Source organism: Sceloporus occidentalis, unplaced genomic scaffold (assembly GCF_023333645.1).
Source record: "Sceloporus occidentalis isolate IW3139 unplaced genomic scaffold, rSceOcc1.0.p SCAF_1, whole genome shotgun sequence".
Lineage (NCBI taxonomy): Eukaryota > Metazoa > Chordata > Lepidosauria > Squamata > Phrynosomatidae > Sceloporus > Sceloporus occidentalis.
Window position 1 is genome coordinate 197,817,138 of NW_028316981.1, and position 16,855 is coordinate 197,833,992.

The following is a 16,855-nucleotide window of genomic DNA, read 5'->3' on the forward strand; positions in this document are numbered from 1 at the left end:
CATGAAAAATGGAGGGCGCTGCCTGTAGGACATCCAGGGCCCAATAAAAGCCAAAAATGTTCATGTTAATGCATGCTTCTCAGTCTTGCTCAGAATGGAGATTTTTACATTCTTCCTGGACAGAGGGCTGAAATGTAGGACATGGCCTGGAAAAGGAGGCTGTGTGGTCATTCAGAGGACAAGGCACTACAAAAAAATGGAGGACATCCAAGAAAAAATGGAGGGCACAATCAATGAATAGCCAAAACCATGAATATAAATTCATGCTTCTGAGGAGTCCATGCTCAAGATGGAAGGTCTTCTTTTACAGAAGTTTAAAATATAGGGCATAGCCTGGAAAAGGAGGACACCTGGTCACCCTGAAGACAAAGCACTACAAAAATGTAGGACTCTCAAGACACATGGAAGACAGAAACAAAACAAAACAGAAAACATGAATACAAATCCATGCTTCTCACTCAGTCCATTCTCAAAATGGAAGGCATTTTGAAAGCCTTACTGGAGAGAAGGCTGGAGAAGCCTTCAGAGAAAGAAAGAAAGAAAGAAAGAAAGAAAGAAAGAAAGAAAGAAAGTGGCAGCATGGCCTTCTTCCCTGGACCTCAGTCCACTTCCTCAGATGCAGTTGGACATAATAATAATAATAATAATGATAATGATAATATAGAGAGCTCTTGTAGCAGCACCCTTGGGACTAAGTGATGTGATGTGAGAACTTATGGAGGGCGAGGGAAGGTGCCAGGCTGAGGCTGGGCATGGAGGCCCCTTCCTCCTCCTCCTCCTCCATCCTCCTCCCTCAGAGAGCCATGGAGGAGGAGGAGGCGGCGGCTGTGTCTGTGTCTGAGGGCGGGGTCCTGGGCTCCAGGGGCGGCCATTTTCTCCTCCTTCCTTGGCCGCCCAGGAGGAGCCCAGCAGCAGCCACTCAGACGCCGGCGCCATGTCTTCCAACTCCGGCCTCAGCACCCTCCAGCGCCTGGTGGAGCAGCTCAAGCTGGAGGCCGCCGTGGAGAGGATCCGGGTGAGGCTTTCTAGGAGGCGTTACTTGATGCCAGCTTGCTATGGAATCCTGGGAACTGGGGCTCACAGACAAAGAGGGCTAAGTAATATCCTCAGCAAAATGACAGTGTTTCTTCCCTCCCAGAATTCCCTAGCATTCAGCCATGGCACTCAGACTGGGCCATTCCTGGAGCCTTAATGGGTGTTTTGAGCTTATTATTATTATTATTATTATTATTGTTAGACCATTTTGGGAATGGCCCCCCATTGCTTGGTCCCTGACATCATCCCTGGGAGGACAAAGGAAAGAGGGTTTGTCTTGATGTTTTCCCTTGCCTGGGAAGGGAGGGCAGTTTTATCTAGTGTCATTTATATTTTTGGGGTCCAAAACACACTGCAGAAATAATCCAGTTTGAGACCGCTTTAACTGCCCTGGCTCAGTGCTAGGGAGCCTTGGGAACTGTAGTTTATTGTGGCATCATAGTTTATTGTGGCATCAGAGCTCTCTCTGACAGAGAAGGCTTTCACAAAACTACAGTTCCCAGGATTCCCCTTGCATTGAGCCATTTAAAACCCACAATTCATGTATTGTGGTGGTTGTGCCTTGAGGCTGCTTATTCCATAAGGTAGCTTGACTCCCTGTGGTACTTGTAAAGGCAGATATATACACATATATATTATGTTTGTTGTGTTGTGTTATATTTAAATGGCTCATTCAGTGGTGCAGTTTTGATTCTGTAGGCTAAATCGATGGAAACTGGGTCAGTCAACAGCCATGTAGCTTCCATTGTTTTAATGGGTCTCCTCTCATTGTGAACTGACAATTGGGTTTACAGTAGTCTAGTGAAAATGCATCTTATATAGTAAAACTTATTACAGCAAACACACACAAACACACCTTTCCCCTTAGGGAAATTTCCCTTGCAGCTGCATGTGTGAGAGAATGTGTGATTGTTACCCATTCCAGATTGGAAGAGAATGGACATGACTAGGACATGGTCAGGAGAACAAAAAGTATTGTTTAAGAGGGTTAGATCAATATTTCCTTCTTTGTTCTGACAGCAGCTGAGCAATGCTTTCATTCACTGCCATTCTTTGGGCTGCCTTTCTGAATCTGCACTTGAAACATGTCTTTGTTTCCAAGGATGAGCACATAGGTCCTTAAGAATCCACTCTGGCCTTTGTGTAATCTGTGTTGCATATATCTTTTCAATAAGGCTCAGGGATCTTCATTTTATTAGAGCAGCCTTCCCACAGAACTGCAAAAAGCAAAGCACCTGTCAGACTTCATGCAGAGCTTCAGGACAACTTAGTCACAATAAAATTCATTGTGAGCATGTTTTGTTGAATGGATTGACAAGCATCTCAGTGGCACAAAGACCGTTTAAGAAGAGAATAGCCAGGATCCTGAATTTGGTCACAGGACCAGCCCCATGGATACACACACCAGGGATGTATCTACACTATAGAAATAATGCAGCTTGATGCCACTTTAAGTGCTGTAGCTCCAACCTGTGGAATCCTGGGATGTATAATTTTACAGTCTTTAGCCTTGGCCCATTCCGCACGGGCGTAAAGTGCGTCCTGGGGACGTACTAGGGTTAGGGAAAGTGCGTTCCTTACGCACGCATCTAACCCTAGTACATCCCCAGGACATACAATATGGCGGTGCCCATTCCACACGGGGGCCACCATTGCTACGTCACAAACGCGCCGCCTCCAAATGGGGCGGCACGGACGTGACATCATTGCACCGCACGAGGGCACATAGAGCGCCCTTTCCGCGATGCTAGAAAGAGCTCCGAAACGGAGCTCCTTCCTCGATTTGTGTTGCTGGCGCAGCCTTTAGACGGCTGCACCAGCAACGCAAGGGAGAAAGGCCCCTTTCTCCTCCTCCCTGCTGCCACACCCTTTTCCAGGCCGTGGGGAAGCGGCCTTTTGCCGCTTCCCTGCGGCCTGGAAAGCGGCGGATCGGGGCCCCAGAGGCTGCTGTTTTGGCAGCTGAGGCCCCGATCCGGCGGGGAAAGGAGCGCCTATAGGCCACCCCAAAGGGGCAGTCTGTAACACGACCTTCTCTGTCAAAGAGAGCTGATGCCTCACAAAACTACAAATCCTAGGATTGTGTAGGAGGGAGCCATAACAGATGTGGACCCTCTGCAACAGCGCCAAAGGAGAAGGTGACTTGTACTAATTCTTCTTCCACCTTCTCATGCTTGTGAGCAGCATGGAGAGATCTTCTGCAACAGTGAGAGGGAGAGGTTGTAAGTGGTGGAGGAATTGCTGAAAATTGCATTCCCTCTGTCCCCCAGTTTGGGATCTTCCAATGGGTTTGGTTCCAAATCTGAAAATAAGAGCTCCTCCCATTCATGGATGCCAAGCTATCTTTGGATCCAACATAGCCAAGTTGACTGGGCATGTCTCTTTCTGCACATCCAATTGGACTTTGAAAAACATTCACCAACATACAAAGGCAGGGGGGGGGACTACTACCTTCAGTTGGGAAGGTACTGATAGTCAAAGGCAGGGGGGGGGACTACTACCTTCAGTTGGGAAGGTACTGATAGTCAAGTGTGGCAGAATCAAACTTTGGCTGCATAGTGATGCTCAGTTCCTTGGACTTAGCTGCTCTTTCTACATGTACAAGTTGACATTTCACTGCTGCTATGAGCTATATGTGTTTTGGTAACTTATTAATGTACCTTCCATTTAGAGCTCTTTCTGCACTGGGAGCACTGAGATGTCAAACTCAATCATGAAGTGACCTGGCAGGAAAATTTCCTGGCAGGGAATTTCATTTTTAAATCAGCCCTTGGGAAAATGCAAATAGCTGAAGCTTAGGAAGCTTTCTGTGCTAGTATTTGCACCACTGAGCGGAGATGAAAGAATAATGTAACTGTCTCACTGTTATTAATCATTTATCTCGTCTTCATGGTCATGAATGATTCACTGGCTCACAATTGTCCCTCTTTAGCTCTTGCTTCTGCCATCCATCCTCTTTCTTTTGTTGCTTCTTCCTTCTATCAGACTACAGTTTTGTTGGGGATGAGACTCATGCTTTTCCTATAAAGACCTGTGGCCATTGTAATTGCTGTATTGGTTATGATCCTTTAAAATATTTTTCCCCTCAGAAGAACTGAGTAAGGTATCTTAAAGTTAATTCCATCTAACAGCTGAAGCAGAGAGTGTGTACTTCAGACATCTGTAAACTGCTCTGAGATCTTTGGCTAAAGGGCAGGGTAGAGAGATAGTGTGACATAGTAGTGGTTTAAGTATTGGGACTACGATTCTGGAGAACAAGGTTAGATTCCCCGCTCGGCCATGGAAACCCAATGGGTGACTTTGGGAAAGTCACATGCTCTCAGCTCCAGAAAAACCCACGATAGGTTCAACTTAGGGCTGGAAACAGCATGAAGGCACACAACAACAAAAATAACAAATATATATTTTAATAATGGGGATGTGGTGGCTTAGTGATTTGGATGCCAGTTCTGATGATCGGAATATCAGAAGATTGGCAGTTCAGGCCCAAGTGCTGCATTGATGGGGTGAGCTCCTGTTACTAGTCCCAGCTTCTGCCAACCTAGCAGTTTGAAAGCATGCAAATGCAAGTAGATAAATAAGTACCACTTGGATAGGAAGGTAACAGTGTTTGGTGCAGTCATTCTGGCCACATGACTAGCCCTCGGACAATGCTAGCTCTTCAGCTTAGTAACAGAGATGAGCATCACTCCCTACAGTTGGTTACGACTAGACATTCATGTCAAGAAACTACTTTGCCTTTACTTATATTTTAATAAACAAACATACATGCTTTAAATCACAGAAGGTTATGAAGGAGGCACACTGCAATTGCTGTACCTCCTTAGGAATATTATACAGAAGGGAGCTGTACTTCCTTTATCCCGTCTGTTCTGGTTTCCTTCACTGTGAGAGACTTTAAGGTCCCACCTAGGGTGTAGTCACATTGAAGAATTAAATCAGTTTGACACCACTTTAACTGCTATGACTACAAATCCCAGGATTTCTGTAGGACAAGTCATGGCAGCTCAAGTAGCATCAAACTACTTTAATTCTGTAGCTGCCAAACTACTTTAATTCTGCTAGTATCCCTAGACACAGATGCAGATTAATCCATGGATTTTTCCAGAGCAGTTTCTGTACCCAAAGGGCTGTGCTGTTGGAGGGTGTGTTTTCTCTTCTCTGCTTGGTTTTCTAGATCCCTCACACATGAAACATACTGCATTGTTGCTTTTCTTGCCTGAGAAAACATGCAGGTTTGGAAGTTCAGGTGAAATTCAAGTTGTTTCTTTCCCTCCTTTTTTTACCCTTATGATCCCCAGAGATATAAGTGATCTTAGAAAATCTCAGCTTGGCCTTGTGTGATCTTGGGCAAGTCTCTCTCTCTCAGCCTCAGAGGAAGGCAATGGCAAACCCCCTCTGAAGAAACTTGCCATAACAACTTCATGATAGGTTCGTCATAAGTCCTAAATGACTTGAAAGTACACAACAACAACCACAACAAGGAAATCAGAATATGTATTGTGAAACCCTAGCATTGGGATTCTGGGATTCTGCCTCACCACTGACCCATGAGCACCCTTGCTCCAATCTGCCACAGTCTTAAACATTTCAGATCTGGATGGAAATGGATACTGAGGTGCATCATGTCTAAGGACTATGATTAATATCAAAAATTCCTGAATTCCACAGGCAAGTATGTGACTGAAAGCTACTTGACTGAGGTCTCGTATTAGCCTGCATGTGCTTTTAGATCTTGGGAAGTGGAGAAATCCTATCTGGCTGACCCGTGATTTGGAGATGACCCAAGGTAGAGCTTTCTCCATGCTGACACCTCCACTAGGGTGCCTTTTCCCATATAGTATGCCTGGCACCAATTTTATCAATGTTTTCCCTCAATGTTCCCATGCATGATAAAGTCGACTCACCATTAACAAAATGTTGACTCAGAACAACAGTTGTAATTGCTTACCGTCCAAGAAATGAATGTCAAACTAGAATACCTTAAAACAAAAAAACTCTGAATATGCAAATAAACCTGGGAAGTGGGTTTTCTATAAACTGAGACATGAAATGATAATGAGAAATGTCACAAAGATTACGAAGGTAGAACACTTTTGTAATGGATAATTTGAAAATATTAAAAGCCATTGAGGAGTATTACAGAGATTTATATGTGAGGGACATTGTGAAAATTTCAGATATGGAGGACTGGTTGGATAAACATCAGTTGGACAAATTATGCTTGAACAACAGCAAAGTTTTAAATGGGCCTATGGCAACTATGCAACTTATTAAAGCAATCAAAAACATTAAATCTGAAAAAGCGCCAGGCCTACATGGAATATCTGTAGCATATTACAAGAAATTTGAAGATGAGGTACTTCAGCCATTTTTTTAAACCCTTGTGTCATATCTTTGAAGAGAGCCAACATGGTGTAATGGTCTGAGTATTGGATTACTATGGAGAACAGGTTCAAATCCCTGCCCAGCCATGGAAACCCACTGGGTGATCTTTGCAAGTCACACTCTCAGCCTCAGAGGAAGGCAAAGATAACCCAACTAACAAATCTTGCCAAGAAAATTCCATGATAGGTTTTCCTTAAGGTCACCATAGGTGAGAAATGACTTGAAGGCACACAAGAACAACATATCTTTGAAAAATTGATCATTTGGTTTCCCTGCAGATGGTTTCCTGATTTTATCAGCTGTTCATTGTATTTCCTATTCATTGTTTTGATGTCATTTACATTTGCCCTGGGATTTCCATGAAGAGTGTAATAAATATAGAGCTAACTAATTTATCTAGACTGGAAGGAGAGGTCCTCTGTCCACAAACCAAGAGTAACATTTAAAAAACCCTTCTGTAGATTTTTCTTACTCAAGTGAACATGATATCTTTACATAATACTCCCATGTTACATTTGGGCCATGACAAATATGACATTGGTACTGGACTGATGATGTACCACTCAGATTCATGTGACTGTATCTAGTGAGACTTGGGAGACAAAAGGACATTCCCAGGGGAGGTAGACAGTAATATAAATAATACAAAAGGTCCCCATTTATAGTTGTGAAGTGAGATCACTGACCTACTCATAAAAACAAGCTCTTAATGCATCTCAGCTTGAAGGAAGCAGGTGGCAATGAGATCAGCCTTTTGTGTTGTTGCTTTTAAAATAAAGTTAACATTATAAAGCAAATTCCAAAGTGGGAGAATATACAGCCTAATAATGGCAGCATTCTGTCAGGGGAAAAATGTTACACTCTTGTTTAAGTTTTTAGCAGAGCTAGGGTTACAGTTGAGTTCATACGAAGTGAATGCAAACCTTTCAAAATAGGCAGCCTCAAGAATTTTGTCACAGAAATTAAGTGAAAACCTTCCATGCCAAAAGTCTTCCCTCAAATGTGTATTCCAAAAATTTGCATTTATTTTGTATTAAAATAAAATAATAATAATGCTTAATATTAAAATAAAGTTAATGATGTCAGCTACAAAACAAATAATTTATTAATCAACAAAGTACTCTCTCATCTTAGTACATTGCTTAACAATTCCCTCAAGCACTTCTGTATATGCACTGCAAATGCTGACCAACAGGGAAACGCCTGAAGGAAGAATACAGTACAACTATATTCTCAATTCTGTATTTTATTCTGGCCATCAGATTCTGAGCCTCTGGAAAGGAACTGTGTTACTGTAATTTTTACATGGTTCATAGACAACTGCTGTCATTGTTGTAATACATTTTCCTGGGCACCCTCCATTGAAATAAATGGGAACTGTACAAGAGCTGGGCAGTGTTCTTCTGCAGTTCCCATTTAAGAAAGCTGATGGGGGAGACATTGCCAGTGGTTTGCATCAGAAGGCAACAAGGGATAAACGTCAGTGACTCTACCCTAATTATTCCCTCTACCAATGAAGTGTCCATTGTCTTGAAGGTGAATATTAAAACACAGAGCAGGTCTCATGTCTTCCATGTGGAAGCCAAAAGCATCAGCTTAGTAGATTTTTGTGATCCCCATTGGATCTAATTTAAGAGAAAGGTAGCAGATGGATAAAATAAATAGATATCACACTTAAGCCCCCTGGTTTCTTCCAAAAGTGGTGCCAACCAAAAAACTAATGAAAGCACTATTGTGGTTTGATCCTCAGTGCCACATCCTGTCCGGTTCATTTGCTAATGCAAATAAGGAAGAACATGAGTTTTTAAAGTACCATATATACCCGACTATAAGTCGAGAAATTTATGCCCAAAAATGACTGTAAAACCATGGGTCGACTTATATACGGGTCAAAACAGTAATTCAGCTGAAAAGGATCCTAAAAACAGAGCCACCCTGCAATGCCTTACTCCCCTTGCCTTGGCAGTTATTTCTGAAAGGCAGGAGTTTCTGTGTGTGTGTGTGTGTGTGTGCGTGTGTGTGTGCGTGCATGTCTGAGGTGATTCAGTTTTCTGTCCGATGGAAAACTCTTTTATTCCATCCTTTCTTCTCCCTCTGCATCATCCCTGCCTTGCAAACACCACATATCCCTCTAGTTCCTTCCTTCCCAGTCTCATGGAAAACCTTTCTCTCCTCCTCCTCCTCCTCCTCCTCCTCGTCCTCTCTGTCTGTCTGTCTCTGTATCCTCTTTGCCCCACAAGCACCACATTTTCTCCCAGTTTCTTCCCAGTTCCACGGAAAACCTTTCTCCCAGCAAACACTGCATATCCCTCCAGTTCCTTCCTTCCCAGTCCGATGTGAAAACCTTCTCCTCCCCTAAGTTTTACTCTCGACATCCATGGGTCATATCAAAATCCATGATTTTGATCCTAAAACCTTCCCTTGACTTATACACAAAATCAACTTGTACACAAGTATATATGGTAATAATAATAATAGGACGATTCTCAGCCAGAAGAGGTTTTTATAGCTTAGTTTTATGCTGCATCTTGCATTCCCTTATCAGTTTTCTTCTTCTGGACTTTAATTTGTATACAGTTTCATTTCTATAACATCTGGAACAGTCTCTTTGCAATTTTCTCAGACAAGCATTGTCACTCTGAGATTCACTCCTGTGCTGCTCCTTACATGAGTTGCCCTTAAGGTTGATATTCCCAGGCCAGCCTATTGAGGATTAGTGCTGATGGTTTGTCTTTCAAAGCTCATGGGAAAACATTGAGAGAGGTTAAAATAGGTCCATTTGCCAAAACTGCAGAGTATTATAAATTGCAATTCTTATTATGTCCCCCTTGGGATGGAGGCATGATATAAAAGAGTATAACAAAACAGTGCCTTTTTTATATAGTGGAGGCCTTGGAAACACCCCAAACATAATATGAACAGATTTTCCTATAGTTTTGGCCTAATTTGAGTAATATCCCATTTTTAGAACCTACGTTTTCCATTTAGTTTTCATAACTAATAGAAATACATAGATTGGCCCTAAACAGTAGGTGGGCCAGAAGTTAACCCAAGTGGTCCTGATGTTTTCATCAGATTACCATACCAATCCTTTATCATTGTTACTGGATCCTAGTCCATTTCTACTTCAATGTAAAAACGCTGCTCCAGATTTTTTTTGACTCCAACTTCCATAAAACCGCATGGCTAAGGGCATGAATGATATGAACCAACCACACAGTGCTTGCCAGTAAAGTCATGATGATTTCTAAGAAGATGAATAACCTGCAATTTCCCTCATTCTTTCTATCTTCCAGGTCTCTCAAGCAGCTGCAGAACTTCAGCAATACTGTATGCAGAATGCTTGCAAAGACGCCTTGCTTGTGGGAGTGCCTGCTGGAAGCAACCCCTTTCGGGAGCCCAGGTCCTGTGCATTGCTCTGAAGGCAGGTAAGATTCTTGTGGAAGTTTTCAGCTCTTTGAGTCTTTAAAGAAGGTGCCAAAGAATGCTGGGGAGCATAAATCGTCTTACACATCTGTTGGGAGTTTCTGTTTTCCTTCCCTTGGATTCACAACAGAAAGCTTCGGAACTGGAGGAGAGCAAGTTAAGCAACTTATCTATCATAAGGCATAAGGATCTAGTGTAAAGCACAAGACAAATATTCATTTGGGCACAACACAACCCTTGACTTAAAGCTGCTCCTTGGAATCTCGATTAGAATCTTGAGTCCCTTTAATCTATTGGTCTCCATGCCATTAAAGACCAAGTTGAGGGGAATATTATTGTTATTCCCCTCCATGTGGTCTTTAATGGCATGGAGATTAATAGATTAAAGGGACTCAAGATTTTAATGGAGATTCCAAAGAGCAGCTATTATTGTTATTATTTCTTATCCGCCTCTCCGCATGGATCGATAGGGAGAACTACAACAATTAACAGACACACCACATCAGTTAAAACACATCAAGTAAAATATACATCACTTTAAAAGGACATGTATACAATTTAAAATGTCAAGATATATACGTATTAAAACAATATATTTAAAATTTATCATTTAAAATTGACTTCTTAAAAATCATCTGGGTAAGCCTGCTTGGAAGAGACTGGCCTTAAATGCTGTTTTGAATTCAAATAGCGTATTCAGCTGTCAGATTTGTTTCAGCAGGTCATTCCAGTCTAGGGGTGGCTAAAGAAAAAGTCCTCAGGCTGATAGTTGCCAGCGTACGGGAAGGCTCACAAAAAGAACCTACATGTGCCCAGAATTGCATGCTGCAGGCACAGCTCCAGGACAAAGAGAACATAGGGTGGGACTGGCAGAGGATTACTTTCCTGAATGCTCAAAACACCATCCTCCCTAAACACTACTTAAACTTGTCAAAAGGCATCCTTTTGGTTTCTGTTCTTCCCTCCGCAGCTGCAACCTCCTCCCTTGAAAATTATGCCTTATCTAGTAGTTAGGATTGGAATAAATAAAACCTTTTCTTCTTTGGGTCTCTCTGCATTTGCATGAGGCAGCCCAGAGTATTCTGGCCCTGGAGCTGCCCCTATCCTCCCCCATTGTATATGCCTTCCATTCTGATGCCAGGTGGCTGATTGTGTGTGCCTCCCGCTGAAGTGACTACTGCATCTCACTCCATGGCTTCCAGCCTTGTTCAGAATGAGCAAATGGTGGCAGCTGGAACACACCAGATGACAAGAGTAGGACATGTTTCAAACAGCTGCTCAACATCAGACTTGAGGGCTTGGGATCTCCAAGGAAGATCTGGAGTGAAGAGTGTTGTATTTAAATCTATGTAACGGGTGTTATACTCCAGATCTGGGCCAGCTGTCATCTAGTCTGTTTGCACTAGAACCAGGGTTTGACAGTGTGTTATCTGGTCTCCCTGCCAAAAGGACATACAGAAAATGTTGTTGGTTTTTTTGGCCCATGCAGACAGGGTGATAATTATGAACATTTCACTGCTTGATGACATGTGACAACTTGTGAAGGAGAAGAATACTTTTTAATAAACATTTTTTATCTCACATTGCAGGGAAGGTTATCAGAAAGTTCTCTTCAAGTATGAACGAAGACCCAGCAGCCTTCCTTTGTTCAGCAGACCCTTTCTCTATGCCCTTCACTTTGTGTGGCCAAAACTGTATCCTTACGATGTTTGTTAGTCTCCTTGATTATCGTAGTAACTGATTAGATCTTTTGATAATTCTTGTATAAAACATTTTATAAGGAAAAGACTTTCCATTCATAACTGAGTCAGCTATCTTTCTACAATTACTACTCTGAGATGTTTACGTTCTAGAAAGAAAATTACCAGATGTCTTGTTAGTTATTTGTTGTGCCTGATTGAGACTCTCACAAGGTACCTTCTCACAGTGTTATGTTTTCTGAACAGAGATGTTCTGAAGCTAAATTTTAAGGGGGGGCTGTCTTTTGAGTAAATAAGCATGAGGCTGGGGTGTACGATCCATTAATTTTGATGGAAGAGCACATATTTAGCTCTCAAAGGTGGAGGCTTCCATTTAAAAGGTTAACTTTAACTGGTGTACCTAATGTTAGCTGGATAGAGTCCATAATGCCACATGTAGAGAGCTTTGTGTTGCGCACACTGGATGCACAAAACCCTCCTCCTTCCTCTCCCTGCAGACCTTTCAGCTCTACAGTAGGTTAAGGAAGGAAATGTTTGCAATGGGAAAGAGGTGCACAGGACTGACTTTTCCTCCATACCCTTGTCCCTGTGTAAATTGTACTCTTCCCAAGCCCACCAAACAGCTGGGAGACCAGCACAATGAGGAGCACAGCCCATGGGCCCCATCCACCTACAGACACCCGGCTGATTGTCATTGGGAACAGCAGAAAAGTGCATTGATGACCATGTTTCTGAGCTGTTCCCAATAGGGTAGACAATGGGGTCTCAGTTAGGGGAGGACATTCCCAAATGCTTAAATGGAGGGAGTGAATGAATGTGGGGAAATGGTGTATGCTTGTGTGATCGAGAAAATAGGGAGAGTGCTGCTTCTGTGTCTGAAAGAGTGCAAGAAATGCGTAGGTGGCTATGTGTATTTGTGAATGAAATCGGAAGGGGATGCTGTTTGTGGCTATGCCCTGTACCAGCCTAAGATCAATCCCCCAGCTGTGGCCACCATTCACTGCCCATCCCTGGGGAGGAAAAACAAATGCAAGACAAATTTTCTTTATAAAACATTCTTGCTGTACCCGAAATCCATGGGTGACTATCTGCAGATGTAGCTGGATTGATATCCACCATAAAAGGTTTAGCCTTTATTTTGTATTGTGTTTTTATGAAAACCTCTTTCGTTAAAAGTTTCTAACTGCTAACTCACCAAACAATCACAAATGAAAACACTACAGTGCCCAACAAAAATGCAAACAGCTCCATGGGCCAAACGCTTTCAAGGTTTGCAGCATTATTGGGGCCTCTAAAAATGTTTTCCAGGTGGGGTGCCTTTGATTTTTTTTTTGTTTATTCAGCACTTTTACACATACTGTTTACTTTTTAAGAGAATGTTCTGTTTACACACCATTGTTTGTATTAATATATTAGAAGCTTTTCAAAAAATAAAATTTCTTTCCCTAATTCACTGTGACCACTCTCATTCGTGGTATGAAAAAGGAAATTTATTTATTGCTAGAAACGATCCTGAACCATAAGACATATCTAAACTATAAGGAACCTCTTTGATTTTTACCATTTTGAGGAGCCAGTCAAAAAGAAAATGAAAAAAAGAAAACAACTTTAGTAAAACATTATTTTTCTTTGAATTTTCCATAGCAGAAGTATCTTGATGTTGTGTGCCTTCAAGTTGTTTCTGACTTCTGGTAACCTGTAAGGTGACCCTATCATGGAGTTTTCTTGTCATTCTTTGTTCAGAGGAGTTTGCTAATGCTTTCTCCTGGAGCTGACCTGAGCTAAACATTCTGCAAACTTATATCTCTTGCTTTGAAACAGCAGATTCAAGAGATCAGCAGTTTATAACATTTTCCTTAAGAGTGCTGCCAAATCTGTGGAAATGGAAAACTGGAGACCGCAAAAATGGGCCAAAAATAGCAAATGTTCCATGAGGTCTTTTAAAGCCCACACTGTTTTAGGCTTGGGTTTAGATGTCCTAATTAAATCTAGTTTGCTTCTGTTCTCTGGTTTCAATACTTATAAAAATTCAAGAGATCTGGATTCTGACCCCTACTCACTTCTCATTCTCCCCATCCTCTGTATTTTTGGAACCACTAAGTAGTTCTATGCAAAAAAGCCTGAAAAACAAAACTGGAACTGTAGAATTTTTAATTAATTATTCAGCAAACTGAATACTAGTGGTATAGATCATCCTGGATACTTCCCTTTGGCACATCAAAATTGTGTATTATTTGAGCATTTTGATCTCTCTCATCTTAAAACACATTTTAAAAGGTATGATGCTTCTCCAGAGTTTTCTGTTTCCAATGCAGACTCTGAGGTTCATATATGTGGCTAATTCCCTGTGAGCTATTGGGAAAACTTAAGGAAAAGTTACATTCTTTTCTCAAGGGTGCTTCAGCTGTTCTTTTTGTAGACAGCACCCAATAAAAGGTGTAAGAAGTTACTGTTCGTGTTCTCTTACTGTTGTCGAAGTCATGGTATTAAAGTGTCCCATATCCAATGGCAATAGGTTCTTTTTATAGCAGCTTCAGTATTACAAGACTTAAGCAGAGGCAGTTGAGCACAAAGTGGATATACTATACATCAGTGGGGCTCAAATTGAGGGGCACAATCCTTGCAGGGATGACAGTTGATCAAGAGGGCATGTAAGACATTTTGGGGGTTTGCTCAGGGGGGAGAAGAGAGGAAGGGCAGCACTTATTCATAACACACTGGCACACACAAAAGCAAACATGCCAAGGAAGAAAAGTGTTTGGCAGGAAGAGGCACTGCTGCCAGGACACACCAATAACAGCTGCCATGTGGCAGGGGGAATTTGGAGGGAACAACAAACATGAGAAAGAGAGGGAAGTGACAATAGTCAGTGTTGAACGGGATGGATAGTTCCATCGGCAGAGCTGACTCAGGCAACTCCAGGACCAAGCTAGCCACAGCAGTACCAACAAACAGCAAAAGCAACCCAAGCAAGGGACCAACTGAAGCAGCCACTGCAACATGGAGTCTCGCATTCTCTCTGAGCCTCTGCCTGCAGAGCTGAAAATATAGGTGATTTTACACTGATAATGTGAATAAATTTTACAGATTCTGAATAATAAAAACAGTTGTGGCTTAATGTCACCAAATCATTGTATTCAAGCACAGATATTTTTCAAGTAATTCTTCAGATTTTATTTTCTCAGATTTTAAAAAAAAGTTCAAACATGTCTAAAACTGCCACAAGCCTATTGTGGGAGAACTCAAGAAAGTCCAAACATGAGTATATATAAGAAAATATTTTTAAAATGCATTAAAATGAGACACAGTTATAATAAAAATGAATTGATTATAAAATATAGAATTGTCTAAACTGATATCTGAAGGCTTAAACATCTAAACAGATTTAAAATTTAAACAGATATCTAACAATTAGTTTGCATTTCTTTTAAAAGAATTTAAGTCGTGTTTGACCATCACTTCTCTCAGGATCTTTTTCAAATGTTAGACGACGTTTTTTCAGCTGTGGTAACTGAGCAAATTCTAAACCTGCCAAAGAAAAATAAATGAGAGATCATGTCCCAAGCATTCCATAATTATGAAGATTTAGTTCATTAATGCTACAGGTAATAAGAAACACCATGCCTGCTTAAACATTCAAGAGGAGAACTGAGCCAATACTATGTGCATCAATTTCACTGTAAGAGAATTTAACATTTGCTTAATTCTCCAACTGGATTCATTAAAGTGCTTAATGTTACTGTTTAATTAGGTGCCTAAAAAGAAATTATAAGTAGTGGGATATTTACACATTTATTTATGAGATCAAAATGGAGACTCAGGCAAAACAGACTGCCCTGAAGGAACAGCTTCTGGCTGCCCCTTTGCGTGCCAGATTGGGGCTGCAGCAACCGCAAGCTGCGGCCCCAATCCAGCATTTTCCTGGCACAAAAAGAAGCTCCTTTTTGGGTTGGGAAAAAGGCAGCCATTTATCTCTGTTTTGGCATGCAGCTTCTAAATGCCATGCTGCCAAAATGCCTCAAATCAACACTGTCGCCATGTGGTTGCTCAGGGCAGCTTCACAGCGTGTTTGCAGCATCTTGAGGGCATGTGTTGTGTGTACACCATGCCCCCAAACTGCCAAGAAGCTGGCTCTTTTTGCTGGTCTGTACTAGCAGAAAGTTACATTACTTCACTTAATCAAGCCCTGCATTTTTAGGACACATTGTCAGTGTGCCTCATTACCTTACCACTTTTTTTAAAGTTACATCTCCTTCCAGTGACCTGATCAAAGCTACATGTGCATAAGCTTAAAAAATGGTTAGCACTGGGTGCTTTAATCTAGATCATTAACAGGACTTTTTTTAACCAAATGTATTAGCACACGTACATTTCTTACAAATTTGGCATTATTTAGGGAGAAATTATATGTTTTCAAAATTAGCTTTCAAAAAATTAATAGCAACTGCATAATATCTAACATTAATAAGGACAATATTCTGACATTTTTAAAAGGTCCGACTGTATTAGTCTATTAAAGTCAGCATAAAAAGAGAGGGGGAAGAAATTTAGCAGCCACTTTTAAAACCAATTCATTTTATCATGAGCTTTTGTGGATTTTAATCCACTTCCTCAGAAGCACGAATGCAGCTGAAATTAGAGGCACAGGTATTTATGTAGTTACAGTACATACTTCTCCTACAAATGCTGTTCCGCCTGTGAACAAGACACATGGAGTATTCATCTTGCTTGCTTAAGTAAACAACAGTAAGTTGCTTTTACTTCTGCTATGACAGCAGCAAGAGGTGCATCTGTGTCTCTAAGGAGGTACTGGACCAATAGTTCTGCCAATTTAAGGTAACTTTTCATGCGTCTCCCAATGTGAACTCTGATCTATGAAATGTTATATCAAAATAAATTTAAGCCTTTCCAGTGGCACAAGACCACTGTATCAGAAGAGCCAAGTGATAAATTTTCTAGTCAACGTGTATAATAAGAATTGACATGCATAAAAAATAGGGGTACTTGGTTCTAAACTTTAACCCATAAGGAATAGATGACAGCACTTTTTATAGCTCTGTTATAATCACTTCAATTCCCTATGATCAGATTATATGAGCAATATTTCAGTTAACCCTTCTCTGTTCAGTGCCAGTTTGCTTCATTCAGTACTTGAAGCAGAAAACTAGGGGTTGTGATTAAAACATGATAAAAGACAGAATCTAATGCATTCAGTACTTAGGTTAAGCAAACTAAGGATGGCACTTGGCCTGGTTGCTTCATTTAAGAAATGGATTGCCCACTGTCTTGAAAAACAACTGCCTAATTTT

General features: G+C 41.3%; 2 protein-coding genes across 11 annotated transcripts in view; one reads left to right on the forward strand and one right to left on the reverse strand.

Moving 5' to 3' along the window:
* The first annotated feature begins 828 nt into the window (after positions 1 to 828).
* On the forward strand, positions 829 to 12,995 carry LOC149323203 (guanine nucleotide-binding protein G(I)/G(S)/G(O) subunit gamma-10-like). 2 transcript variants are annotated; one of them, XM_089488361.1, is made up of 3 exons: positions 829 to 1,015; positions 9,717 to 9,844; positions 11,436 to 12,995. In XM_089488361.1, exons 1-2 carry the CDS (start codon positions 935 to 937, stop codon positions 9,840 to 9,842), a joined length of 207 nt encoding a protein of 68 aa, XP_089344487.1. In that variant the 5' UTR covers positions 829 to 934; the 3' UTR covers positions 9,843 to 9,844; positions 11,436 to 12,995. The 2 variants fall into 2 exon arrangements, with proteins under 2 accessions (XP_089344487.1, XP_089344486.1); XM_089488360.1 differs by having other exon boundaries at positions 835 to 1,015; positions 9,717 to 9,848.
* A 1,772-nt stretch (positions 12,996 to 14,767) lies between these two features.
* The window catches only part of SHOC1 (shortage in chiasmata 1), a 54,196-nt gene continuing 52,108 nt past the window's right edge, over positions 14,768 to 16,855 (reverse strand). For 8 of the 9 annotated variants that reach the window (XM_089488426.1, XM_089488376.1, XM_089488407.1 and 5 more), the window contains one exon: positions 14,768 to 15,074. In XM_089488426.1, coding sequence (XP_089344552.1) covers positions 14,974 to 15,074 — 101 coding nt within the window. In that variant the 3' untranslated portion in view covers positions 14,768 to 14,973. The remainder of the gene's footprint in view (positions 15,075 to 16,855) is intronic. The other variant, XM_089488432.1, reaches the window with a different exon arrangement.